The sequence below is a fragment of the Blastomyces gilchristii genome (assembly GCF_000003855.2).
Source record: "Blastomyces gilchristii SLH14081 genomic scaffold supercont1.35, whole genome shotgun sequence".
Lineage (NCBI taxonomy): Eukaryota > Fungi > Ascomycota > Eurotiomycetes > Onygenales > Ajellomycetaceae > Blastomyces > Blastomyces gilchristii.
Window position 1 is genome coordinate 214807 of NW_003101648.1, and position 24056 is coordinate 238862.

Sequence of the window (24056 nt, forward strand, 5' to 3'; positions counted from 1 at the left end):
TTGGGCTTGCAAGCGACTGGCTGACTTTATCGCGTTTGTGTAGATGTTGATAGACAGCATGATAAAAAGATAAGTATTATTAATATTCATAAAAAAGAAAAGAAAAAAAAATGCTGAGACCATATTCAATCTGACACCTGACACTCAACTATACTCCCCTAATCATTTGATAGAGTAGCAACATGTGGAAATAAAGAAAAGAAAGAAAAAAGAAAAAGAAAACATGACTGCCCTCCCTTACCCGCTTTCAACAACAGAAAGCAAACAAATAATGAACGCTATTCGACCAGTTTACCTACCATCAAAGTCAAAAATCATCAATCGTCGTAAAAAAAAATAATAATAAAAATCAAGAAAACAAGTGATATCCATCGCCGCAACATGCGATTCTCCCCCTCTCCTCCCCGCTCCCTCCATTTCCCAACCAACAGACGAAATATACCCCCCCATCCCCCATCACATAGTTAGCCGATCATCCAAACTACGTCTCTACCCCCTCCTCTCCAAAACAACCTCAAAAGGCGGCGGGCTCGCCGTGAAATAATCCCTCCAGCCCGGTTTCTGCTCATCGAAGAACGAGAGTGGCGATGACTTTGCAGCATTAGCCGTGTGCAAGCGTACTGTGAACTTGCGAAAGATCAGCGCGGTCACGAAGCGTAGTTCCATGAGCGCAATGGCCTTGCCGGCGCAGGAGTTGGTGCCTATGAGGAAGGGGTTGAAGGCTTCTTTGTGTTTTATTAGGTTTGGTGTCGAGGACCAGCGCTCGGGGATGAAGGTGGTTGGTTGATCGAAGTTGCGCGGGTCTGGGGTGTGAGTGAGTGTGTGTGTGTGTGTGTGTGTGTGTGCGTGAGAGTACGTGTGTGGCAAAATGGTGGTGGGGGTTGTTTAAAAGGGTGTGTGGGGGAGAGTCAAGTAACTTACCACGATGCAAGGTATAAGTAGGCGTAGACACGAGCGTGTTGCCGGGAATCCATCTGCCAGCAATCCGTGCACCCTCCGGCGGCGTCATGCGTTGCATCCCCCCCGGAGTCCCTGGATATAAGCGCAGGGTTTCAAGAATGACCCCTTCGAGCATCGGGGCGTTATTGGGAACAGACAGCTTTTGATACGAGATGTCGGCAATGCCTGTGAGGAGCGTGTCGAGCTCTTGCTGCAGGAGGGTTTGCTTATCTGGGTGCGTGGCGAGGATGTAGATGAGGGAGGTGAGAGTTGCAGCGACTGTGTCGCTGCCTGCGGTGATGGCTAGTTCAGAGTCGCAGGCGAGGTCGCCGGGGACGGAGAATTCGGAGAAAACTAATGGGGCGGAAGCGGCGGGCGAGGCTGGGCCGTCTTCGAGGAGATAGGAGAAGAGATCTTTGCAGGTTGTTCCTAGCTGGATATTTCGTGACGATGACGCAGTACGTTAGGTGGAACGATATTATTAAAAGACGGACAGAGCGGGTAGGGGAGGCTCTTAATAAGACCATTACCTTCATTCTTTCCGCAATCTTGCGCGCATGGTTTTTTGTCCGTGCTTCCCATAACCTGCGCAATCCAGGGAGATTTTGCACAAGATTGAATGTCCACGGGGCACAGATAAGCGTTCCCAATGCCGGCTTTGACGTCAGGAAATCTTCAAGGATTTCTGCCGCCTTCCCATCTTTTACCATGTTGAATGGTTTACTAAACGCAACATCGCCGATGACGTCGAAGCCGAAATAGTTCATCCACGGGCCGATATGGATAGGCTTGCCTCCCTTTGATTTCGCGCTCAGTTGGCTTATGAGATCTGCGCAGTGGCCGAGTATTTTAGGCTCGTATGTGGTCAGGGCTGGAGGTGTGATGTTAATTCATTTTGAGCTATAAATAAGTAGCTGTTGTTCGAATTGAATATAATGGTTGATGATCGTTGGCTAACCTTTTATACCAAGTCCGCGATCCCAGATTCTCCGCCTTCTGGAATGGGCGCCCTTGTCACGGAGCATCTGGAGAGATCTGAATGGGTAAGTGATGTCGTAGAATGGGCCTTTGACACAGGTAGTCCCTGGTCCATGAATATCGCGAACAGCATCTACATGGTTGATTGAGATTTCTCGGGGCCCTGGCGTGATACGTAGTTAGAAATACAACAATTTGACTTCATAAACTGCCGAGTAGAGAGCCAGATCAAAAAAAAAAAAAAAAAAAAAAAAAAAAAAAAAAAAAGGAAAAAAGAAAAGAAATCAAATTTAAACGTACGAATGCGAACAAAATCTCCATACGTCTCGTGAAGTTGTTGTACCTTTACGGGAAACTTGAATTCTCCCACAGAGGCCTTGATTGACCCGAAAGAGGATAATTTCCAAGCCACCGGACCTGGGAACTGGGTGAGACGATGGAGCCAGCCGCGATAGAGACCGATGCTCCCGAAAAGCCCAGTCATATAACTTATCCAGAATGTGGACACCAGCAACAATGTGCTAAGCATGGAGAGCTCCATCAGTATGAAGACCACTACTGGGCTCAGTACACTCATAGCAAACGCGTAGAACAACACCAAAGTGGGAGCATATCGGTCCCATTCGCCATGCTTAAAGAGTAGAAGGTGGGAGAGGATCCCCAGTGCGATGCCTGCGGTGCAAGCGAGTTGCAACATTGTGCCCAATTCGTTTCCTTCTTCTCAGCGTGTCTCCTTGTTGATGAAAGTGGGAGACAGACAATGCACACTCAGAACAACAAGTCTCTTCCCAGCAGAAGAGAAAATAAGATAGTTGTTTCCAGATCGGCAGCTAGCTGGAAAGATAATACACGAGATTATATAAATAATAGTAAACTAGTCAATTGCAGGTGAAATTAATCAGCCCCATAGGGCCGACATATTGGAAGTTGCACGAAAGCGCAACTTCATGAACTTATACCGAGCAGGCCTAGATATGCCGTGCAAGGTGACGCCGGTCCATTTGTCGACAATCAAGGGGACCGAAGCTGACGGAGATACTCTGAGATGTGTGCAACATTGGGGCCGTGATTGGGTTGTTTCCATCCCCACCCCGCAGCGTCCACAATCACCGCCCCCGTCCCAGACGGGAATTGGATATTTGATGCGCGTGGTTGCTCTCTCTTCTCACCGCTGGCGGACTAGGCCAGGATTAAGGACTGGACCATGCTTGACCATGCCCCAGATATGAGTTACTTAGTTCTCACCAAGTGTCCGAGCTGCTGCAGGCCAAATCCTGCCGCACAACACAACCTTTGATAGGACTGGGTGATCCGTTCATGCTATCCATACATTTTCTCTGTGTGTCGAATATGTGACAGAGGTGTCCATGACGGACTGTCGAAAATTCCAAGGGGAGCGAGCGAGCCCTAGGTTTCCTTCCACAAAACAAGTCAGGCTCGTCTTGAGTCCAAAAGTCTCAGGGGCGTACAGGGCTTACAGGTAGTTAAGGTTGAGCATGGTGTCCCAATGTACTGTACGTACATACGACATAATAAAGTTCTGTCCTCCACAAAAACTAGTTGTTGCAGCCGGTGCAGCATGGAAGAAGAACTGTGAGTGAGTGTTATTTAGTAAATAACTGAGCCCTAGTTGGTATTAACAAGTTGGATGATTTGTAAGCTATTTATTTACTGCTCGCCTCAACCTGCAAGCTGCAAGCTCAACACCAAGTTTTGTACCCAGATCATAAGCACAAAGCAACTATCTGACCCCCTCCAGCTAATAATATCTCATTGATTGTATTGTATGTATATATGTATACAGTGTAAATAAAGGCAAGGCTGCTGATTAGGGAAATAACAAAAGCAAATTCTATTTATGAATAGATCTAGTCTTTCTTCTCTATATTAATACATTGGATGTTAGTCCATAGTTATTTTCACATCAACCCCTACCCAATTACTTGTTAGAAGTGGCCAAAAGTGTTACTGGGCCAATTCTGAGAGCAAGATGCTGACCTTCCATTCCTCTGGCAAGATGCAATGCTGTCTATCGGCGTTAAAGTCGTTCAGCAAAGCTGTTGATGATAGCCGTGAATAGCCAACTTATCATTGCTTTGGAAGACTAAGCATTTCGGATCCCATATTCGCAACCTCAACGGCTGCCACTGGGCAATCCCTACTGGACATATGCGCGTTGTCAGGTCAGCTTTGCATCAAGACCTGCTCCGTATAGTAGGAACGAAATGTAAGGCAATCTCCACGCCCTTGCTGATGCCAAAATTCTCCTCCCCCTCCTCTTCAAACGATCAGCGCTGATTTTGGCTCCGAGACCACTTTCAAATAGGCTAAGGAAAGCCGGAGGAATGGAGAGGAACATACCTGTGAATTTTAACAGCTTCTGATTAATGAGACTCTCTTAAGTGATGATATCTTGAAATGATTTGAGACTCAGATGTGACTCACAAATATTTTAGTTCTTATTCATTCTCATAGTTTCATGCTGTCTGAATTTATTTACAGCAGCTCTTCTGTGGGAAACAAAATCTGATATCTCTGTCATAGATGACATCAGATGACAGATGACATTTGTGTTTTCTTGCTTTTATCATGCTGTGAGGATTGTGATAATAGCATACTCAAAGATATGAGTAGTAGCAAAAGCTTATCTCTGGATAATCTTTGTTGAAGGTCATGACTGTAAAATAACATTAGTTTCAATATTTCTATTATCTCCTGTATTCCTTGCATTTAGATAGATTCCTGCGATGTTTGTTTGTGCAATATATGCAGGATAGTTTGGTGAGGGTCTGGTAAGTTTAATCAGTAAATAAATCTAAATACCGGTACGGAGTTATTGGAAACATATTTGCCCTAGTGTGGATTATATTACGCCAAGAGTGACAATACAGACACAGACTCCATGATTTCATCGTCGTGGCCTCTTCAGGAACAGCGCAACCTCAACTTTCACCTCGCTGTCCTCGCTCCCCCTTGCTCGTACCTCCAACAACGTCCACCCCGTCCACAAGCCAACTCCTCTCCTATCTATTTCCTTTCTTTTTTGTCGACCTGAGTCATACTTCCTCGTAACTTATTCAACTGGTTCTGTTATTAAGGGCCCCCCCCAACAACACAATGGTAAGTTGGCTACATCTCCGCATTCTTGGACCTCAACCGCTTCCTCTCGAAACACCCAAGCCAGCTTCTCATTTCTCTAGAAGCTAGAATGGATTTTGAAACGAGAAGAAAACCCTATTGCTAACCCATATATCCCGAAAATGTAGGCCTCAGGATCCGGTCCGGACTCAGGAGCTGAAGGAGCTAAGGCGTCAACTGGCGTCGCCTCTGGCATCGCGGGCTCGTCTCTCAACCGCCCCTCGTCGCCTACACCCCCCGGCGGACCACGCACGGCTATGCGCCGTCGCGCTGCTGCAGACCACAAGGAATCTATCCGGAATGCGCGTCCAGCGTCCACACGCTCCGCTGGTGCGGGCGGCTCTTCGGGTACCATGCTGAAGCTCTATACAGATGAGAGCCCTGGCTTCAAGGTTGATCCCGTCGTGGTGTTGGTGTTGAGTTTGGGCTTCATTTTCTCTGTTGTTGGATTGCATGGTATGTTGTTTTCTCTAGGCTCTCGCCCGGAGTGCATGTTTGAACTGGTTTGGTAGCTTCCTATTCTTCGTCGTCGAAGTGGGAATTTTGTGATCTTGCTGGATCCCAACATGTACTTTTGGAGCTGGGGGATGGCAGTGTTTCTTGCCTGTTGCCTTTTTCACTGACATGGGTTTCCACAGTCATTGCCAAAATCACACGGAAATTCTCTTCATAAACGTTTATTTAGTCTGCTTCGTTCGATACCCTATATCCTCGACAAACGCTATCCTTTTAAGTTCGCGAACAAGAACATAATCCAATAGCCTGTACGATATGACCGTTGGCGGAGTCGGGCGAAAATATCTCGCTTGGGATTTCTATGGGTTGCTTGCAAGTTCATTGCATTTTGAACGGGCCGACTTTGTCCTCCTACACTATTTCCTTGGCTTTTGACTTGACTTCATACACGCTCCAAATACTCGCTCTATACCTAATTCTCCTCGTATACCTACCACTGATGCCTATGTCACAATGTGCGAAAGAGGGAACCGTGAACGTTTCCAACGTTTGCTCCGCGTGCACTTTTGACGCCTGGTTTGGCATGCCCCCATCCTCATCCGTCTCTTTTCTTCTACCACCTAAATCTCACTCTACATACCTCGACCGACCGTCACCCTCCTGTCTGCAGTACAGAGGGCAGACTATACGCGCACACTCACTCCCACCCGCTCCACACGCAAGACCAATATTTCCTTTTCAAGTTTGCAAAATCTGTATTGTCTTTTTCTTCTGTTTCTTACCATTCATGTCGTAAATAATATATTCTTGATATTTTTTGCCCGTTCTGTTCGCTTTTCCGGCCCATTGTAAACCTTCTACTTCTCTTTCACTCGAATTCACGACTGGTTTCTTATTTACGCGGGTCTTTTGTAATGGAAAGCTTGCGCTATGTAGATGAGAATGTATACATAGAATGGCGTAACTACTGCTTATTTATTCGATTGATTCCTGTTCCCCGTTGATAATATTGAGCTATATTCCCGGTGCGTGTCTTGCTGCAGTTGGCCACAGTAGTAGAATGAGATGTATTGACTACAGCTCTGCCTGGTGGGAGCGGGCAACTGAGAAAAAAATGAATTGGCAATGGTTTTACATACTAAATAAAACGTTCAAATGGTATATTAACATGTCAACTTCAGCTTTGGAGAAATCGGCGGTTTAATCAATTACAGTCGGCGAAAATCTAAATATAGATGTTTGATGGTTTCGAGTTAGCCTCGCGGGTTTAGGGGTGCTTGCTGCCTACTCTGTTCCTCCAAACTATGTAAGGACGCCAACACCGCTCAGAAACCCTTCTTTAATTCTTTTACCTTCATTATATGAATATATATATAGTCATTAAACCGCTTGGCAAATGTATCATACATATAGCACAAGTAACTGTCTATCACTACTTGCCAGTTACTTAAATCATCTTGGACCTCCCCTACTCCGATAGTTCCACTACTCTCTACTCGTGTATAGAACAGCATATTATACTGTGTATTCCCTCCGTTAAAATGACGGCTGACACTGCCCATACTGTTGAAGTTTCCCTGGTGGATACTCTCACAACGTCAGTTACCTTGGGTCCTGAGAGAGCTACAATTGTCCGTGAAATCTTGGGTATTCCCATTAAGGTACGAATATATGCTCTGTCCGATTTAAAAACGTATTATTCAAGTACGATATTAATGACTAATTTATTTCGCTTTCTCTTCTATTTTCTTTGTAGCCGGGCCCCAATGAAATTATCATCTATGGGGTAGACCCTCAAGTTGACCCTGACTCGATTCGTGTGTCTGGCCAGGGGCCAGGCACCATCACCGACATACAGACTGCCACGGTGACCCAAAGGAATCATTTCGAGGAACTGTTTCCTGGATGCGAAGTCGAGTCTGAGGACAATGATATTGACGATGAGGACCCGGATGATGATTTCGGGGTTGATAGATCTGAACTGTCAAATGCAGAGAGGGAGCTGAAGGTTTGGGACTCCGATCTTGCTGCAGCGGAGAGAGAACGGCAAACAGCTGAGAAGTCGCTCGCGGTCCTAGATGGCTATGGCAAAACTATCAAGGCAGGGGATGTGCCTGCCGCGAAATTAGAAGAGTACCTCCACACTTACCAGCGCCAGGTGTCGACATTGGGGGATGTGATGTACAATTGCGACAACAAAGTAGCCGAAATTTTTGAGAAAAGAGAGAAAGTGTCCAGCAAAGTGAATAAACTCGCAGCGGCTTTCAAACGTGCTCGAGACGCAGCAGCAAAGCCCGAGCGCGAAAACAGGAAGAGGAAACTGCATGATCACAATATCGTGGTTGCAGAGAAGCGTAGACGCCGAGACGATCATTTGAAATTTTACCCGCAGCAGGTGGGCGTGGTTACATTGTTTCTGGACGGCTTTTCCAACCTCACTCCAAGCTCCAGCCGTCAGAACTCCACCATTACGTCTACTGACGCACTTGAGAGGATCGGGAAAATAGACCTTTCTCTGACCTATGTGACAAAGAAGGCCGCATGGCTTCCCTGTTACGAGTTCAATCTGACGACGTTGACATCGAGTGGGAAAGGGGTGTATCTGGCGGAATATCATAATTCGAGCTCTGAGGTTTGGCGTGATGCTAAACTCACGTTGTCCACGTCGGAAACTTGCTTCGGTGGACTTGGGGAGAAGCTTCCGTTGCTCAAGGCGTGGCATTTAAATTTACTCAAGGAGGAATCTGAGGAATCAAGCAGCCTTGATAGCTGGAGCAAGGGATTGGAGAATCCTGCCGAAATCAGTACCAGAGTGGCTCTGGAGCATGCTGCATTTCTTAAGAAAAATACCAATACCTCATTGACAATATCACCAAACCTTTTGATGCATAAAATGTCAAACCAACTGGAGCATCACCGACAGGAGCGACAACAGGCGTTGCAACAGCAGCGACAGCATCAACGCCAAATACAGATGCAACGCCTGCAACAACAGCAACAGCAGCAGCAGCAAGAGCAACTGACCAATATAGCCGTATCGCAGAGGATCCTTCCGCCTCGTCCCACTTCCGTTACCGCGCCTGTATCCCCTCCACCGGTACCTGCTCCTGCTATGTCGGGAAGCACTCAAGGTGGGCAGGCCACCGAAGAAGATAATATCACCATCGATGGCGATTCTATAGATCCTGCAACCATCTTCTCTGATTCGTCGAATGCACTCACCTTCCAGGAATCTTCCCAGCATGGCTACGGCTTGACAACCAGTTACGACATACCGGGACGACGGACCCTCCGCCCCTCACCCCTAAAACACCGTCACGTAATCGCCGAGCTTGATTTCCCTAAAGTGGAATATTCCCACGTAATAATCCCCAAGCTCCGCCCCGCTGCATTTCTCCGCGCCAAGGTCTTCAATACATCATCATTGGCGCTTCTCCGGGGACAGGTTGGCGTCACCCTTGATGGCACGTTTATGGGGACGGTAGTTCTTGCCGGCGGCCGCCCAAACACTACCCTTAGCCTTAGCCTTGGCGTCGATCCAGGGATTCAGGTCTCCTATGACAAACCTAGCGTGAGGCGTGTTTCCGGGGGATTTTTTGCGGGGAGCTTAGAGACCGCAATATTCACACGTTCATGCCGGATAACCAATACCAAGTCGACCGCGGTTTCATTAGTTTTGCTCGATCAGGTACCCGTCAGTAAAAATGGGAGTCTGCAAGTTAATGTTTTAGAACCCAAGGGTTTGGATAAAGAAGGCGACTCTGCCACTGTGGCTCTCGATAGCAGTGCCGTTAAGGAGCGTTGGGGCTCTGGGCGGGTGTCAAGGTTGAAAGCGGGGGAAATTATGTGGCAGCTTGAGGTTAAAAAGGGAATGGAGCTTAAGTTGACACTGGCATATGAGGCGAAGATGCCAACTGGGTATCAAATTATCGGAGTCCATTGATTCGGGTCATTTTCCTCTGCCCTCTTATACTCCCTCTCTTTATATCCCAACATCCATGTTCGTGAGAAGGGGAACAATACTAGTTCTTGCATTGAACCACGCTTAATAGATGTAGTTTCTGTAGTAGCCAATATCGGCATGAGCCCTAATATGAGTTTTTGAAGTCAACTCCACTGATTAAATTGATCAAGGCATCCAAGTGACCCGATAAGATGGCTGACCAACCGGAGCGCCAAGCCCTGCGCCACAATTACACGCAGAGCGCGCCTCCAGAGTTCAGCTCCATCGTTCAGTCCGCCGAGCAGCCAGTTAACTCCGCCTGTCATCTCCTCTACACAACTTAAACCAACCAACCCACCTGCGTCCACTCATCGTCCATCCATGAACCAAACTGCCGTTTAATACCCGCAGATATATATCCCTCACTTTCGCCATAGTAAGGCATTCTCTGCTATTCCTCTTCGAATCCACCACAGTGCCGGCTTCTACCTTGTTTCGTCGACCCCATCATTGATGTCACTGACCTAAAAATAGCCAGCCCCCCATACCCACGTAGAGAGGATCAAATTCCTGTTCTTGTGGACACGCTCTCTGTCTTATTATTATTGCACCAGCAGACGGTATATCTGTGTAGGTTCTTGCTTGTATAATCAGTCTATCCGTCGCCGGCTTCAAGCTGATCTGACTGGTAGCCTAGCTTATTCCACGAAGACGAAAAGAAGATCGAGACTAAGAGATATACATAGCTCCAGACCAAGAGATAGAGAAACACCATTACCCGTCAAAGTTATTTTACGTCTCTTTTAGTACGGCCACCCTGTTTCCGGAAACGACAAAATGGCCATCTGTCTTACATTCGGGACCCAAGGTATGTCACATATATTCATACATACATATAGATATATCTATCCGCTCTGCTCGCTCTTATACACGGAAGGGACCAAAAGAAAGAAAGACGGAAAACTGTGAAAAAATGAGCAGCACCGTGCTGACATATTCTCCCAGAATTTACGTCCCGCCTGAAGGGGTATGAAAATGTCACTGCACAATGCCATAACTGTAAGTTTGGCTTATCCATGGCGGGGAATGGCCCCATTCCTTTCTCCCTTTTTAGATGAGGAAATGGCGGTGGGACGACGAGGTACAAATCAAGTGTTGCGTTTCTAACTTCGTTATTTGTTCTGTGCAGGCGGAAATTGGTCCGCGCATTGCGCCACAAGATGGTAAGTGCTGAGAATTCATGATATCTCCCCATCTCGACCTCAAGGGAGGCAATTTGATTCGGAATCTCTCTTTCATATCTTAAGACGCCGGTTGAATAAATGGTTTGAGAGACGGAATGGATTTTTTTGATAGGTACATGACATGCTGACTAAATTTTCTGATCTTTTCCAGGCCTTGGTTTACTGTTTGCTTCATTGTACGCCCGCCTCATAGATATCCATTTCTCTTCTCTCCGCCTAGGCGGATTTTTGTCAGAACCAACTCAATTTGAACCTCACATTAACTGATTCCGTCTGCTTTCTGTTTTTAGCCCGTTATTCCTCTATCAACTCGCAAATATAAGGTTCGCCCTCTTACTTCCACCCCATTATACCCAACATGAAAAGCAACCATCCTCTGGCCACAGTGATGGGCACAAGTATTTTTTTTATAATCGAACAAAACTAACCAACTCTCATTCGGAGTGTTTAGGAGGTAACCTGCCATGTATGCCACTTCGCACAGGATCTAAGGTAGGTTAAGACAAGGGCTTGGTCATCATCAATTTTTTGCTCCCTTTTAGACCATCCTACTTCTCAATATCTTTCTGCATGACAACACTAATATGCTTTTACACAGCAATCGACCAGATGTCCAATCGCAAGCCGGTGGAGGCCCACCGGCTCAACCACTAGGACCATATCAAGGGCCCCCTGGATGGGGACCCCAAGGCCCAGGAGCCCCGGGAGGGCCAGGAGCACCAGGACAACCGCAGCCGGGTTACTGGTATAAGTAACCTACGGAACTAGGAGCGTCCTTTTGGCCTTGGTCGGACCCGTTTCTTTTCTTCTCCCCTCTTCCTCCGCTTCTCCTGTTTATGTTTTCTGGCTCACTTATATCTCTTTTGTCTTGCTGTACTTTATGAGCTGTTTCGCTCCTTCCATTCTTTTGTTGTGTTGGTTTTCGACCTTTCCAATCTCCCCTTACCACCCAGTTTATGGGATATCTCGATACTCTCATGGTCGCATCGCCAATATACGTTTACATACCCAACTGTTTATTGAAACTTGCTTATTGATGGGGGATTTTTATCTTTTCTCCTAGTTTCCTTAGTTTAGTTGCTTTCTACTTGGGCGTGGTTTTTGGGTACGGATGTCTTATAATAAGATACGGAGTTGCATTTGGTGGGCTTAATAGGAATAGGACTCGAGCAGTTATCATCAGTAATAGAATTATTTTATTTATCCCAAGCGGCACACTTTCATACGATTTTGCTCAATCATCATCCGTGTTGCTTTTCTGTTAATTCATTCGCAAAGGGGGCAAATGATGTCACGATATGCAATGTCTGTGGATGCTGAAAGTAAATTGAAGGAAAGGTAAATAAATAAGAAATGACTAGCTGAGAGCAAGGGTAAAAATGACAAAAAAATAGACAACATGAAGGCAATAAGAACAAACCATAAAAAGAAGAGAGTAAAAGGAGAAAGCGTTTCGTTAATCGTTCATTCCAAGCTCCAGCTCCACATCATACCACCATTCTTCTTCTGTCCTTTCTCTTTCTTATGAGTGCGCACGTATACGTATTGGGAAATTCTGTTGCAGTAGTATATAACCCGCCATTTATAAACGTTCTAGAATGGTGAAGTCTGAGAGAGAAAAAAAAAAAAAAAAAAAAAAAAAAAAAAAAAAAAAAAAAAAAAAAAAAATTCAAGTCATTCTGAGACTGTAGAACAAATTGGTATAGGACGAGGATCTCGAACGGAAGGGGGAGGCCGGGCGCTGGCATTCTCATCCAGAAACGATCGCCGGTTACTTATTGGGTCTTGAAGAGTAAAATGGCGCAGTGGCCCACATAAAAGTATATAAAGTGCTTGGTTTCTACAGATTCATGACATGATGGTTAGGTTGGCTTCTAATCAATTCAACGCGAAATATGTCCTCTAAATAGACCGGACAAGATAGGACGGAGAGGGCCTCTTACCATGCGTCACGAAGCTGCCAAAATTACGCCCTACTATGCAATGCCACGTTGCGCCCTTGCGCAGGTCAAACTGTATTTCCCGTGAGCAACCAAGCCATACCTTTTCGAAGCAGACTATGAAGCGAATCTGTAGCTTTCTCTTACCTCTTTCTTTATGTACTGCGCAATGTCCTATTAAAGTTGCAATCCAACATTGTCAGTCTCGCGGGTATCGATACGATACAGCATATGTACTGTACATATATATTACTCCAGTTTTCGACATTAACGCCATACCTTTTCGATGTGGTACTTATCCATGGCCTCCGTTGCTGTCGAAAAGGTCACCAAATAGTCAGCACCAATATCCCAATCCCGAAACTTATTTCAGTCTTAAAGGTCCCGCACGTACCAACTTCAATGGCTTCCTGTTGCATGTCTTCGCTCTAAGTTCCCGACCGGCTGTTAGTAAACACTCGAGAGGAAACAAGCGCTATCGCAACTATCTTTTCCTGATGGTACGTCATAATGCAATTGGAGCGCTCACCATATCAGCAGACTTAATCTGGGCTAATAATTCCCACATCTTGTTAGTAAGGCTCTTTTCTTCAGGCAGCATGCTGGCCGACAGGGAAGAAGGCAAACAACCGGGGGCTTGGTATGTATACCTTCCAGCTTCTCACGCTTTTCAGCAACCATTTTGAGTATTGATTTGGAGAGGTAGTGAGTGATATTCCAAGTTAGTTCCAAAGATACAATACAATGCCGACTGTGTTATGTGGAGGGAATGTAAAGTGATGTGAGTGATTCAGGGGCAGAGAGCACGGCGATGTTTCTGTGTTATTCTATGGCTTCAGTTGCCACAGAGCTGCATTCAGCAGAATAGCTAGTTGCTAGTGCGGACTACTCTCACCGCCTTTGGCAGAAAAAAAAGAAAAACATTCCACCACACAAATTCGTTCGTTCTTTGCATTTCTTTTCCACACAAGAAGGAAGATTGAAGAACTCTTCGTTATTCCCATCCAGTCAATATGGAGGAGAATACAAGAGTCTTCGTGTCAGGCTTGCCGCCTACTTTTTCTAATGATGACCTCCGAAAACACTTCTCTACGCGGTACCAGGTTACTGATGCACATGTTATCCCTAAACGAAGGATTGGATTTGTGGGCTTCAAAACCCCGACTCTGGCACAAGATGCTGCCAATTACTTCAATAAGACATATATAAGGATGTCAAAAATTGCAGTGGAGATGGCACGACCGGTACGTATTCCTCCCCTTCCCTTTCTTCTACCCTCCGCACTATCGAATTTCCCACCGTTTTTATTTGTCCGCTGCCATCATCGAAGACTGACCCAACTAAAGGATTCATGAAGCTGACCGAACTCTTAAGGTCGACGGTGATTCCCCGGTAAGTGGGAAGCCAAATTCAAGACATGCCACATCAGCCAACTCCACTACTCTCAAACGAAAACACGACCAAGTAGAACAGAAACAAGATCCTAAGCTCCAGGAATATCTTGCCGCTATGCAGCCGGCAATGAAGTCAAAGACTTGGGCTGACGATGGTATAGTGGTTATTACTAACGGGGTTTCAACGGATAGTGCTCAAATTCAACCGTCTAGCAAGACTGAAGAGCCTAACATCAAAACAAAGCGGTTAAGGCCGGATCATAAGCCCGCTTTCAAAAAGCAGCAAAGGGAGCGGCCGAACAATGTCTCAGAGGATAATTCTATCGCAGAAAAAGCAAGGTCTATCGAGCCTGAAAATGAACCTGAGGCCACGTCTGTGGAAGAAGCGCCGAAGTCCGATATGGATTGGCTGCGATCGAGAACGAGTCGACTTCTTGGCCTGGTTGAAGAAGATGAAGACGAAGGAGGTCCTAGCACCGCTCAAATACGGGAAATTGAGGAAAGCGAGGACAGTGACTATGAAAGCACCAGGAGAGGGAATGCGCAGGAGGCTTCGCCACCCGTTCAAAAAGAACCACCTAACCCATCCGACAAGAATGAATCCTTTGACGCGAATATAGGCCAACTCCGTGAAACCGGTCGCCTTTTCGTTCGAAATCTTCTCTATAATGCTAGCGAGAGTGACCTGGAGTCACTATTCTCTCCCTTTGGAAAAATCGATGAGGTAAGCATGCTTGTTGCTTTGTGTCATTTCCGTTAAGTCTTTTGTTTTTCATTGTATGTGCACCGTTCCTGCATTCACTGGCTCCAATGATGATCGTCCAGATAGGGACAGCTTATGCTATGCATGTGATGTTACCTGGAAAGAGTATTTTAGTAGATGCCTCTTATAATCTGAGAAGCCTATCCTATGGTGAATAACTATTCGATGTCTTGATTTTTTTTAATCTCCAGAATCAACCCGCCGCTGACCGCAGAAATAGGTCCATGTTGCGTTTGATACACGACATTCTAAAAGCAAAGGCTTCGCGTACGTACAGTACGCGGACCCAGAGGCTGCCATTCAGGCTTTCAAAACGCTTGATGGGAAAGTTTTCCAAGGCCGTCTCTTGCACATCTTACCGGCCTCATCAAAAAAAACCTATAAACTGGATGAGTATGAGCTTTCAAAATTGCCTTTGAAAAAGCAACAACAAATAAAAAGGAAACAAGAGGCCGCGTCGTCAAATTTCAGCTGGAATTCCCTATATATGAATGTAAGTTGCCTGTTATTTTGTGCCCAAAATTAGTTTCCATGATCTAACACGTGTATTAGGCTGATGCAGTCATGTCATCTGTATCTGAACGATTGGGGATTTCGAAATCCGAGCTGCTTGATCCCACATCCTCTGACGCAGCAGTCAAACAAGCCCATGCAGAAACGCATGTGATCCAAGAAACGAAGGCGTACTTCTCATCACATGGGGTGAACCTGGATTCGTTCAAGAAGCGGGAACGAGGCAATACTGCAATCCTCGTTAAGAACTTCTCGTTTGGTGTTAAAGCTGACGATTTAAGACAGCTGTTTGAACCTTTTGGGCAAATTAAGAGGCTCCTGATGCCTCCCAGTGGCACTATAGCCATTGTTGAATTCGTCATGGCAGACGAATGCCAAAAGGCTTTCAAGGGGCTTGCGTATCGAAAGCTGGGCGACTCAATCCTGTTTTTGGAGAGAGCACCAAAGGACCTGTTTGATGAAAATGCGACTGCTACACGGGTTATAGCACCTCCTCCAAAGGTGATCTCGCAAACATACTCAACTTCGGACATTTTCAAGGCAACAGAAACGGAAGAAGCCGAGTCTCCGCTGGAGACATCTACTCTTTTCGTTCGAAATCTTAACTTTTCTACAACAAATGCTCGTCTAACAGAGGTGTTCCAACCGCTGGATGGATTCCTGTCTGCTAGGGTAAAAACCAAAACAGACCCAAAGCGCCCAGGAGAAACTCTTAGCATGGGCTTCGGGTTCGTGGAGTTCCGCTCAAGTGCGCAAGCACGCGCTGCCCTCGCGGCGATGCAAGGCTACAAATTAGATCAACACGAACTTGTCATCAAGGCCTCGCACAAAGCGGTGGATGCTGCTGAGGAACGAAGGCGCCAGGATAATGCGAAGAAGTTGGCCATGCGGGGAACCAAGATCCTCATCAAAAACTTACCATTCCAGGCCACGAAGAAGGATATCAGAAACCTGTTCAGTGCATATGGCAAACTCCGGTCTGTCCGTGTGCCGCAGAAATTCGACGGGACGGCTCGTGGCTTTGCATTTGCTGATTTCGTAAGTGCGCGCGAGGCGGAGAATGCCATGGATGCTTTGAAGAATACCCATCTTCTGGGTAGGCGGCTGGTGCTGGACTTTGCTTCTGAGGAGGCTATTGATCCCGAGAAGGAGATTCAGAATATAGAGAAGAAGATGGATGCTCAGGTGAACCTGGTGAATCTTAAGAATCTTACCGGGTCTGGGAGAAAGAAATTCAATGTCGATGCTGGTGAGGATGAGGATGAGTGAACGAATCGTATTGTATTGTTCTATATCCACATGCTTCTTATTTTTAGCCAATCCCAGAATGGAGTAATAATTTACTTCTTTCCGAGTCTTCCTCATGCCTCTATTCCACCGCACTCGATTTTCTTGCATCGATTTTTCCAAGCCTGTCGGCCAGGGCGCTTTTCAAGAACTGGAATCAAACCAAAAACTACCTTGTATGGAAAGCGAAAAGTTTGTTTCGACTACATGATCTAGAGCAGAGGACATGAAAGTAAAAGGAAAGGTGCTAACATGAGGAGAGATGTCAATGAAACAAATAGCGGGCTATAGGACCTTAGCCAATACAAACGAGATATGTCGAAGATATGTATCTGCTCTAGATAAATTGATGTAGCCTTGTGAGGGCATTGGTAATCCCCGAGGGATAGCCGCCGCGTTGGGACCCTCGCTGAGCATTGCTTTTTAAGCGAAGATTGGGCATGGGATTCCGTACTATAATAAGAGCTGGGGGGTGAGACAAGCCACGATCACTCCATGCCCATCAATCTCATTTCGCCAGGATATTTTCTACTTACGTTCAGGGGATCGTTGAACCTAAGACCTCTATTAAAAGCGCTAATGGCGTCAATCTCACCCTGATCGAGGTTGAAATCATTGACACGCAGGTTCTCAAGGAGACGTGTCCCAGAGTTACTCTTAGGGATGACAGCAATACCTCGTTGCGTGGCCCAACGGAGGACGACCTGGGCAGCTGTTCTGTCATGCTTCTGAGCAATGGATGTAATAGCGGACTGAGAAAGTAGTCGCGGGGCTTCCATCGCGATCTGCGTACCCAGCTCAAAGAAGCTCGAGTTGGCAAGCGAAGAGTAGGCGGTAACAGTAATTCCATCGTCCTGAGCGAACTTGACCAAGAGGGATTGAGTAAGGTATGGGTGGTGCTCGATCTGGAGAGTAGCTGGCCTGATTCGCGCATAGCGTAGTAAGTCCATGATGAGCTGGATATTGAAGTTGCTGATGCCGATGCTACGGGATAGCTTCTTGTCGACAAGCTCCTCCATGGCACCGCATGTTTGCTGGATGGTTGCATTACTGGTAGCGATCGAACTCTTACCATCGTTAAACCAGCCTGGGGGATAGCGGACATCGGGGTCCACATATTTCAGCGCAACCGGGAAGTGTACAATATAGAGGTCAAAGTAGTCAACGCGCCAGTCGGCCAGTTGTTTCCTCACAACGGGCCCAACCTGCTCAGGATCGTGAAAAGTCTGCCAGAGCTTAGATACGATAAACAGCTCCTCCCGCTTGACAATACCCTCCTAGATGCCTCCTAGATGGCCCAGGCAGCTCCTTGCCCCACTTCAGCTTCGTTCCCGTAGTCTGATATGTCGCAAAGTCACGGGTGCCGGCTCTCATATTGATAGGCACAGGGGCTTTTAGGGGCTTTAGCGATCGGGCCAGAATTGAAAAGAAGAGTAGAAAAGGGAGTGTAGTGGGATTTCTCTCTTTACCACAAGCACCATCGAACAGGCGGTAACCGGTCTTTATGGCGTTGTAGATCTAGTCGGCGCAGGTGTCTTTTTTTGAGCTTCTAGAGACCAAAGCTAACAATGGGCATGTCAAACCCGCTGTTCAGTTTTATATTCGGGACAGCCATCTTTCTTCAAGAACTGGATTTGGAAATCGTAATTGTTTCTCTAGTACGGAGTAATCTTAGACGAGAGGCTGATTAGGGTGATTTGGGCGGATATCCCTGATTAGACTATTAATCAATCAAGAGGAGAACTGTTCGCACTATGTAGGAAATCGGGCATGGGGTTAGGAAGCAAGTTAAAGGTAGTAAGGGAGGAGCAGAGAATGCAGATTGAGTTTTATATGTATGCATGGCAATGAGAATTTCTCATAGCATGAAGAGCCATTCCATTTTAACGATAGCGTCAACGGCATCCCCGCAGAAGCTCTCCAGGGAGCTTTTGAGATTTGAGGTCTTCCATGCCACATCGGACTTCGATACATTCCACGCTACTCCGCGTAGCTGGCGGAATTATACTAACCTATGACTAAAAAGAAATTCTCACTTTCTCATCGTTATCCCACGCAGCAGAGGAGTACGTGCTTAGCATGTTTTTAGTCTAACACAATCCACCCTGACAAGCTCGCCTCCTAACACAACTACCGCTTTGATCGCCGAATGAGGAGTAGATGACGGATTGCAATAATGCCTTGCTCGGCCACTCCAGTGATAGCCTGGAGAACACTAGTCCGTCAAAGATTTGAGCATTGAGCTCCCCATGGGCCACCCACTCCTTTGTGGGGTTATCTTGGTGCAAATTCATAAGTGAAAAACCCTGTGGAAAGTTTATCCTTTTCTTCCTTGTCCACTGTGAAACATTGGCGGTTTTGGGACCGCGTTAATGGGTAAATCAGCGGGGAAGCCGAAGCAGCGTGTATATTAGATTCAACACGAAACGAAGGATAGAAAATATATGAAACTGTCAGAGAGGTGGCGTATGTTGTTAGCAATTCTGTGCCCCACGTTAATCATAGATATGCAAATTAAGATACCTAGATCGAATATATGGCTAAGGAAAAGCGAATAGAATGGGTGAATGGGAGAACCTAGATGGCGGGAGTTGTAGATGTTCGATTCTCGGTCGGTCCGAGATTTGCGGCTTCGCGACTCCGGCATATCACATGACCTCTCGGAACATCCAACCTTGGAAGTTTTCTTTTCCCAACGCTCACCAAGATATGACAAGATATCATCAACCAATCGAACCATAACATTTAGGTGAATTGGATATCTACATGTTCTGCATTTTATCCCTACACAGGCGCTAGCAACTACCCAATTGAACCTCAAACAAACTAACACCCGCGTGGAGAAAACCGCACACGCGTTGCCCCATTCTAAGTCCTCAAGCCATTGAAGGAGAAAAAAGATCCAACCACCTGAGCGCCCGAATTTTCTCATCCAAAGCGACCATACGCCCATGGAATATGCCACATGAGGCCCAAGCAAACACTTCAATGACAAGGGCATTCAAGAAATCAATTTGAATAATTGCTTGGAAAGGCCGACGATAGGAAGTGGACTATCATATTATTTTTTATATCTACCTTCCCATGGCTTCCTCTGCTGCCCGCCATGTTGCGAATCTCAAACAAGTTCATATTAAAATGGTGCCGAGTCCTCGCACGCTCGCAGAGTCGCAATTGGTCCTTGCGGCGATACGGAAGTTTGGAGAGGTGTCGTATTTCTTAAATTTGAAGGTATGTATGTTGTTGGGTTCCTTCTTTGTTTCCTTTTAGGTGTCTATATTTTCATTGTCTCGCCCTCGTTCATTTAACAGAAGATGGAGTATTTTCTTCAATTTTGCATTACTTTTTTCTTTTGAGTTCATATTAGGTTCTCTATGTCCTCGCCCAATTTTACGAACTGGGGATGAGATGGCCTGGTTTTCCGTCCAATGTGAAGTGGGTAGATTTCGGCCCGAACCAATATAGGCTTTTATTAGCATTAAACTACCGCACTTGCTGAGACCGTCGAAAGGCGGCGGTTTACTCTCCTTCGTCCCTTTGAAGATTGGCATTGTTCTGCTCTTCTGTAGATGGATCCCCGCGCGTCTGTTGTGGACCCGGTTGGGATGATATCCTTGCAATCAAAGTTTGAATATTAGTGCTTTATTTTACCACTTCTATCAGAGCTCTCTAAGCGGCCGAGAACTTACACATAAATAAAAGATCGTACTTCATGCTAACGAAATTGGAGTAGAATACCCCGTCCAGAGACGCCAAAAATACCGGGCGTTCGGCTCTGGCAATTTTCGAGGATCCTCAAGCCAGGAATGCTGCTTTGGAAGCTTCGCCAGTTGTCGTTCCTATCCCCAGCCTATCCACGCTCTTCCCATCATCTTTTCCCCGCGATTCTGACGGGGACCAATATCCAACAAAAAGCTCCCTAGCGAAACCGCGCATCAAAGCTAAAACCAAAGAAGCCAGAATGAACAAAGCCAGAGAAAAGGAAAAGGAACAAATCAGTACCAGTGATGTTAATCAGCCTCAACCATCAATTCTCTGCTATATCGAGCCGTCGTACCACGACCACGATGTCGCCGTCAAGCAGAATCCATACCATAACACTTTCCTTATCACGTCTAACTCCGTCGAGGTTCAGGATCTTTTGCAGACGGCAAATGGGCGAAATGCCCGCGGCCGTTATAAAAGAGGCGCACATTCCCGAAGGCGAACTACACTATTCTGGGTTGGATATGTTGATTGCTTTCCAAAGAAAAAACGCCCCGTTCCATTTCGTCATCAGATCAACGCTATGCGGTTTGCCGAGTCTTTGCATGGCGATTCACTTATGCGGTTGTGGCGGGAAGGTCGGGAGATTGCGGAAAAAGAGAAGCTTGCGTCAGTGGCCTCAGAGAAGGTGAAGGAAGAAGCACAGGAAAGCCCAAGCCTAAGCCGGATCAATAGCAGTAACGAGAACAGGAGCCAAAGACATGGGAGGAAAATTGTGGGCAGCAGAGCAAGATCACCATAGCCAAACACTAAGGAGGTTGGAGAAGAGCGAGGGATTGGCCCCTGGCTTTTTGACTGAAACAGCAGGGGCCCGGTCAAGGTTATTCTCCTAAGCATTACGGTCAAAATATGATGTCCGTCTCGCCAAAACCCGGAAATAGTTACCTCTCCGCCTTTGATGACACTTAGACCATACATGGTTCGAGAATTTTTTTTCGTCTCTGGAATGCCCCTACTTATTTTGACAGCCCCCCACCACCCTGAATGTCAAAATACAAACGCAGCCAACCAGGCCCCAAGCGGCAGCTCGACGAAAGTGTACTACTGGGCCAGGAAATCGCTTGGCCAATACCTACCTACCCGCGCATCAAATTTGTCATATGTCATTCTGGGTACGTTTGCCGTATGTCAGGAATCGGGCGGAGGAGGCCTCTGCATTTAAGCGCTGTATGGGCAGGTATAATAATATACTTTTCATTTAAGGCGCTGCGTGCTTTGCAGATATAGAGGACAAGAACTTGAAAGAGAGAGAAAATGTGGGGTTCTGCGAGTTTTAGGGAATCATATTGAATAGCAAATCCACAAGAGAGTGCCAAGATGTATATATGCCCATGTAAAATAGTAGCAGTAATAATACACGGATATTGGTACGGTACAGGACATGTTCTAGTTACCCATATCATATTATAGCAGCAAGGATCCGCGGACGGAGGAAACCTGAGCAAACGTGTAGACATACTAGATACATTCCTTTCCTTCTTGGCGTTTTTGGGGAGCCAAAATTTCTGCCCTCTTTCCTGTCTATCAAATCTACGGCGTAATATATCTATCATAAAGAAATGCATAATGACTGAACCATAGCTCAAGACAACTTTTAAGATAGTACCCCCCAAGTTTCCTGCACCATGTTGGCAATTTCTGCTGAGCTAAAGGGAGAATAAGAAAGGTAATTCACTCCTCACGATACACGCACGTATGCTATAATTCCAGAGCTCGTTAGCCAAGTTATCATTTCTCTTTTACAAAAGCCTGACCGCGATGTGGGCAGTGTTCAGGGGGATTACAGCATTGGAATTAATCAAATAAATAAAACTTACTAGCGTCAATCTGTTGAACCTGCGGCAGCGTCAGCCGGACCTTATTCCTATAGAGCACAGGAGAGTTCGTCTGCAAAGGATTTCCTTCAAAATACACCGTCTTGAGCTCCTCTTTATCTTTTAGCTCGCGCTCGACTTCATCGAAGCTAGCGAGCTGGTTGTTGGACGCCCAGAGCTCTTCGAGATGGGTGAGATGCGAAATGTTTTCTAGTTTACTGATTTGATTGCTGGAGATATCGAGGACGCGAAGGTTGGTGTTGTTTTCTAGGCCAGAAATAGCGGTGATGGCATTGTGGGAGACGTAGAGCTCTTCAAGGTTTTGGAGTTTTGAGAGGCCGGAGATGGTTGTTAGGCGGTTTGAGGGGAGGGAGATGATTTTTAGGTTGGTAAGAGCGTCGATGTTCTGCATGAAGTTGGGATTGAAAATGGTGAGTATATGTATTTGGTTGCAATTTTCAAGGTCTGAAAAAGGGGCCGGATTGAAAGGTAGGTACTCAGTTGCTGAAGAGTTGTAGGGGATCGTTCGCATACCTTGATTTCGGTGATTTTATTTTTTCCCAGCCACAGCTCTTCAAGAGCTGTGAGATCATCCAGATTTTCAATCTCCTAAACCCGTATTCATCAGAAAAGCACCGTCATACTTCGCAGTCTAGCCAGGGAATAATTGTAGCACGAGCAGATCGCAAAACATACCCTAATCCTATTCGCGGCGAGTTCCAAGTTCCTCAATACCTTCAACCCATCCAGTCCCTCAATCTTTTGTATTCGATTCTGCACGAAATATAGGTCCGTCAAATGTACCAGGTGCGAGACATTCTTGATATGTTTGATATTGTTGAAGCTGAGATCTAGGCTAGTGAGCTTGGTAAATCCATCAAGTCCTCTGATCCGCGTGATCAAATTGTCGTAGAGGTCTAAATCAGTAAGAGTTGGGCCTAGATTTTCGGGAAAGCTCATTCGAGCTATTTGGTTTTGTCGGAGGCATAGTTTCTGTATTGTGTTATTTTTCCGATTGGTGATACAGTTGTAAGCCTATGAGCAATGAAAGCTGGGGATATATTGGAGGAGGAACTGTGTACTTCTAGATGTGTAAAACGTTCCAGATGAAGCGCCGGTAGTGAGGATATACGGCAATGGACAAGGTCGATGTCCTATCATTTAAGTTAACAATAGCTCATTTCTATGTATTTTATCTCTAGAGAGAAACTGGAAGCTATTCAGAGGCATATGGCACGGAGATCTGTAGGCACTATGCTGCCCACGCACCTCAACATCGTTGCCCAAATCCGAAAGTAGGTCTAAGGGGAAATAGACGCACATACATATTAGCATTCTTCATATAACATCGTAAAAGAGATACGAACAGAAACCATATGCAACTAGAGACAAGCGTTTATATATTACGCGAAAAAAAAAGAGGCATACCTTCATCCGCCTCGATCTCCTCCAGAGGTGGGGCATTCTCATCTGAATAGTCGGGGTCTTCGAGAGCTTCGGGGTTGGTGAGCACGGCATGGCGCTCGACTCGCAGCTTACCATCCCAGCCTTTAGAATCCTTCATTGCCGCGTTGCTATCGTCTATCTCGTCGTTTGCGGGCGGGCTCGGAGTTGGAGTCGAGCTTGCGGCTTGTGGAGGTGGGTTAGGTTCCGTCATGTAGAGGCTGTGGGCGGGTGGGGTAGATGGTGAGGCGTTCGGAGCGCGTGCAGAAAAAGTTAGTCTCTAGAGAGAGTGAGAGAGGTTGCAATATAGGAGAGAAACTGATTTGTAGCTCTTGGGTGATGTCGCGAAGGGAGAACAAGCGCGAGCCAGATGATGTCACGAGGTGGTTGTGTGTACCTGGCAAAGTCTGTGTCAGCCAAGCCCTTCGTCCAATTCCCA

At 46.3% G+C, this 24056-nt stretch overlaps 9 protein-coding genes across 14 annotated transcripts; 6 read left to right on the forward strand and 3 right to left on the reverse strand.

The window, feature by feature from the left end:
• Positions 1-33: 33 nt before the first annotated feature.
• On the reverse strand, positions 34-4662 carry BDBG_09084 (high nitrogen upregulated cytochrome P450 monooxygenase 1). Of its 3 annotated transcripts, none has more exons than XM_031723862.1 (6): positions 4363-4662; positions 3396-4294; positions 2218-3333; positions 1898-2080; positions 1470-1810; positions 34-1372 (listed from the first exon to the last, which is right to left on the reverse strand). In XM_031723862.1, exons 3-6 carry the CDS (start codon positions 2612-2614, stop codon positions 602-604), a joined length of 1692 nt encoding a protein of 563 aa, XP_031581216.1. In that variant the 5' UTR covers positions 2615-3333; positions 3396-4294; positions 4363-4662; the 3' UTR covers positions 34-601. The 3 variants fall into 3 exon arrangements, with proteins under 3 accessions (XP_031581216.1, XP_031581217.1, XP_002620526.1); XM_031723863.1 differs by having other exon boundaries at positions 3396-4278; positions 4363-4642; XM_002620480.2 differs by having other exon boundaries at positions 34-803; positions 922-1372; positions 3387-4642.
• A 372-nt stretch (positions 4663-5034) lies between these two features.
• Positions 5035-5728, forward strand: BDBG_09085 (protein transporter SEC61 subunit beta; the record flags this gene model as incomplete). The annotated part of the gene is made up of 3 exons (XM_002620481.2): positions 5035-5037; positions 5184-5511; positions 5694-5728. 3 exons carry the CDS (start codon positions 5035-5037, stop codon positions 5726-5728), a joined length of 366 nt encoding a protein of 121 aa, XP_002620527.1.
• A 1249-nt stretch (positions 5729-6977) lies between these two features.
• On the forward strand, positions 6978-9623 carry BDBG_09086 (uncharacterized protein). The gene is made up of 2 exons (XM_002620482.2): positions 6978-7172; positions 7268-9623. The coding sequence occupies exons 1-2, from the start codon at positions 7053-7055 to the stop codon at positions 9452-9454; spliced, it is 2307 nt and encodes a 768-aa protein (XP_002620528.1). The 5' UTR covers positions 6978-7052; the 3' UTR covers positions 9455-9623.
• Positions 9624-9644: 21 nt separating this feature from the next.
• BDBG_09087 lies at positions 9645-12180 on the forward strand. 3 transcript variants are annotated; one of them, XM_002620483.2, is made up of 9 exons: positions 9645-9890; positions 9989-10084; positions 10152-10322; positions 10460-10513; positions 10644-10677; positions 10850-10874; positions 10989-11021; positions 11150-11190; positions 11297-12180. In XM_002620483.2, exons 3-9 carry the CDS (start codon positions 10292-10294, stop codon positions 11451-11453), a joined length of 375 nt encoding a protein of 124 aa, XP_002620529.1. In that variant the 5' UTR covers positions 9645-9890; positions 9989-10084; positions 10152-10291; the 3' UTR covers positions 11454-12180. The 3 variants fall into 3 exon arrangements, with proteins under 3 accessions (XP_002620529.1, XP_031581218.1, XP_031581219.1); XM_031723864.1 differs by having other exon boundaries at positions 9680-9890; positions 10147-10322; positions 11297-11907; XM_031723865.1 differs by having other exon boundaries at positions 9680-9890; positions 9989-10074; positions 10201-10322; positions 11297-11907.
• Positions 12181-12757: 577 nt separating this feature from the next.
• Positions 12758-13138, forward strand: BDBG_17952 (uncharacterized protein). The gene has a single exon (XM_031725563.1). It carries the CDS (start codon positions 12870-12872, stop codon positions 13068-13070), a length of 201 nt encoding a protein of 66 aa, XP_031581220.1. The 5' UTR covers positions 12758-12869; the 3' UTR covers positions 13071-13138.
• A 459-nt stretch (positions 13139-13597) lies between these two features.
• Positions 13598-18641, forward strand: BDBG_09089. Of its 2 annotated transcripts, none has more exons than XM_002620485.2 (4): positions 13598-13882; positions 14013-14756; positions 15016-15288; positions 15348-18641. In XM_002620485.2, exons 1-4 carry the CDS (start codon positions 13652-13654, stop codon positions 16575-16577), a joined length of 2478 nt encoding a protein of 825 aa, XP_002620531.1. In that variant the 5' UTR covers positions 13598-13651; the 3' UTR covers positions 16578-18641. The 2 variants fall into 2 exon arrangements, with proteins under 2 accessions (XP_002620531.1, XP_031581221.1); XM_031723866.1 differs by having other exon boundaries at positions 13985-14945; positions 15348-18621.
• Positions 17025-19177, reverse strand: BDBG_09090 (alcohol dehydrogenase). The gene is made up of 3 exons (XM_002620486.2): positions 18065-19177; positions 17847-17933; positions 17025-17821 (listed from the first exon to the last, which is right to left on the reverse strand). Exons 1-3 carry the CDS (start codon positions 18074-18076, stop codon positions 17084-17086), a joined length of 837 nt encoding a protein of 278 aa, XP_002620532.2. The 5' UTR covers positions 18077-19177; the 3' UTR covers positions 17025-17083.
• A 108-nt stretch (positions 19178-19285) lies between these two features.
• Positions 19286-21968, forward strand: BDBG_09091 (uncharacterized protein). The gene is made up of 2 exons (XM_031723867.1): positions 19286-19826; positions 20329-21968. Exons 1-2 carry the CDS (start codon positions 19680-19682, stop codon positions 21100-21102), a joined length of 921 nt encoding a protein of 306 aa, XP_031581222.1. The 5' UTR covers positions 19286-19679; the 3' UTR covers positions 21103-21968.
• Positions 20972-24039, reverse strand: BDBG_09092 (adenylate cyclase). Its single transcript, XM_031723868.1, has 7 exons — positions 23603-24039; positions 23444-23475; positions 23257-23328; positions 22871-23167; positions 22709-22783; positions 22178-22580; positions 20972-22058 (listed from the first exon to the last, which is right to left on the reverse strand). The coding sequence occupies exons 1-7, from the start codon at positions 23829-23831 to the stop codon at positions 22039-22041; spliced, it is 1128 nt and encodes a 375-aa protein (XP_031581223.1). The 5' UTR covers positions 23832-24039; the 3' UTR covers positions 20972-22038.
• Between the last annotated feature and the right edge of the window lie 17 nt (positions 24040-24056).

Bases quoted from the DNA above. Each gene is read 5' to 3' on its own strand.
- BDBG_09084 (XM_031723862.1), bottom strand. From the start codon at position 2,614: ATGTTGCAACTCGCTTGCACCGCAGGCATCGCACTGGGGATCCTCTCC. The intron at 2,081-2,217 runs GTACGTTTAAAT...GTATCACGCCAG, and splicing joins TGGAGATTTTGTTCGCATTC to GGCCCCGAGAAATCTCAATC. The intron at 1,373-1,469 runs GTAATGGTCTTA...CGAAATATCCAG, and splicing joins AGATTGCGGAAAGAATGAAG to CTAGGAACAACCTGCAAAGA.
- BDBG_09086 (XM_002620482.2), top strand. From the start codon at position 7,053: ATGACGGCTGACACTGCCCATACTGTTGAAGTTTCCCTGGTGGATACT. The intron at 7,173-7,267 runs GTACGAATATAT...TTTTCTTTGTAG, and splicing joins TCTTGGGTATTCCCATTAAG to CCGGGCCCCAATGAAATTAT.
- BDBG_09087 (XM_002620483.2), top strand. From the start codon at position 10,292: ATGGCCATCTGTCTTACATTCGGGACCCAAG. The intron at 10,514-10,643 runs GTAAGTTTGGCT...TGTTCTGTGCAG, and splicing joins CACTGCACAATGCCATAACT to GCGGAAATTGGTCCGCGCAT. The intron at 10,678-10,849 runs GTAAGTGCTGAG...GATCTTTTCCAG, and splicing joins GCGCATTGCGCCACAAGATG to GCCTTGGTTTACTGTTTGCT.
- BDBG_17952 (XM_031725563.1), top strand. From the start codon at position 12,870: ATGTACTGTACATATATATTACTCCAGTTTTCGACATTAACGCCATAC.
- BDBG_09089 (XM_002620485.2), top strand. From the start codon at position 13,652: ATGGAGGAGAATACAAGAGTCTTCGTGTCAGGCTTGCCGCCTACTTTT. The intron at 14,757-15,015 runs GTAAGCATGCTT...CCGCAGAAATAG, and splicing joins CCTTTGGAAAAATCGATGAG to GTCCATGTTGCGTTTGATAC. The intron at 15,289-15,347 runs GTAAGTTGCCTG...CACGTGTATTAG, and splicing joins GGAATTCCCTATATATGAAT to GCTGATGCAGTCATGTCATC.
- BDBG_09090 (XM_002620486.2), bottom strand. The intron at 17,822-17,846 runs GTTTATCGTATC...AAGCTCTGGCAG, and splicing joins ATTGTCAAGCGGGAGGAGCT to ACTTTTCACGATCCTGAGCA.
- BDBG_09091 (XM_031723867.1), top strand. From the start codon at position 19,680: ATGGCTTCCTCTGCTGCCCGCCATGTTGCGAATCTCAAACAAGTTCAT. The intron at 19,827-20,328 runs GTATGTATGTTG...AAATTGGAGTAG, and splicing joins CGTATTTCTTAAATTTGAAG to AATACCCCGTCCAGAGACGC.
- BDBG_09092 (XM_031723868.1), bottom strand. From the start codon at position 23,831: ATGACGGAACCTAACCCACCTCCACAAGCCGCAAGCTCGACTCCAACT. The intron at 23,476-23,602 runs GTATGCCTCTTT...ATTTCCCCTTAG, and splicing joins GGAGATCGAGGCGGATGAAG to ACCTACTTTCGGATTTGGGC. The intron at 23,168-23,256 runs GTACACAGTTCC...AACACAATACAG, and splicing joins AACGTTTTACACATCTAGAA to AAACTATGCCTCCGACAAAA.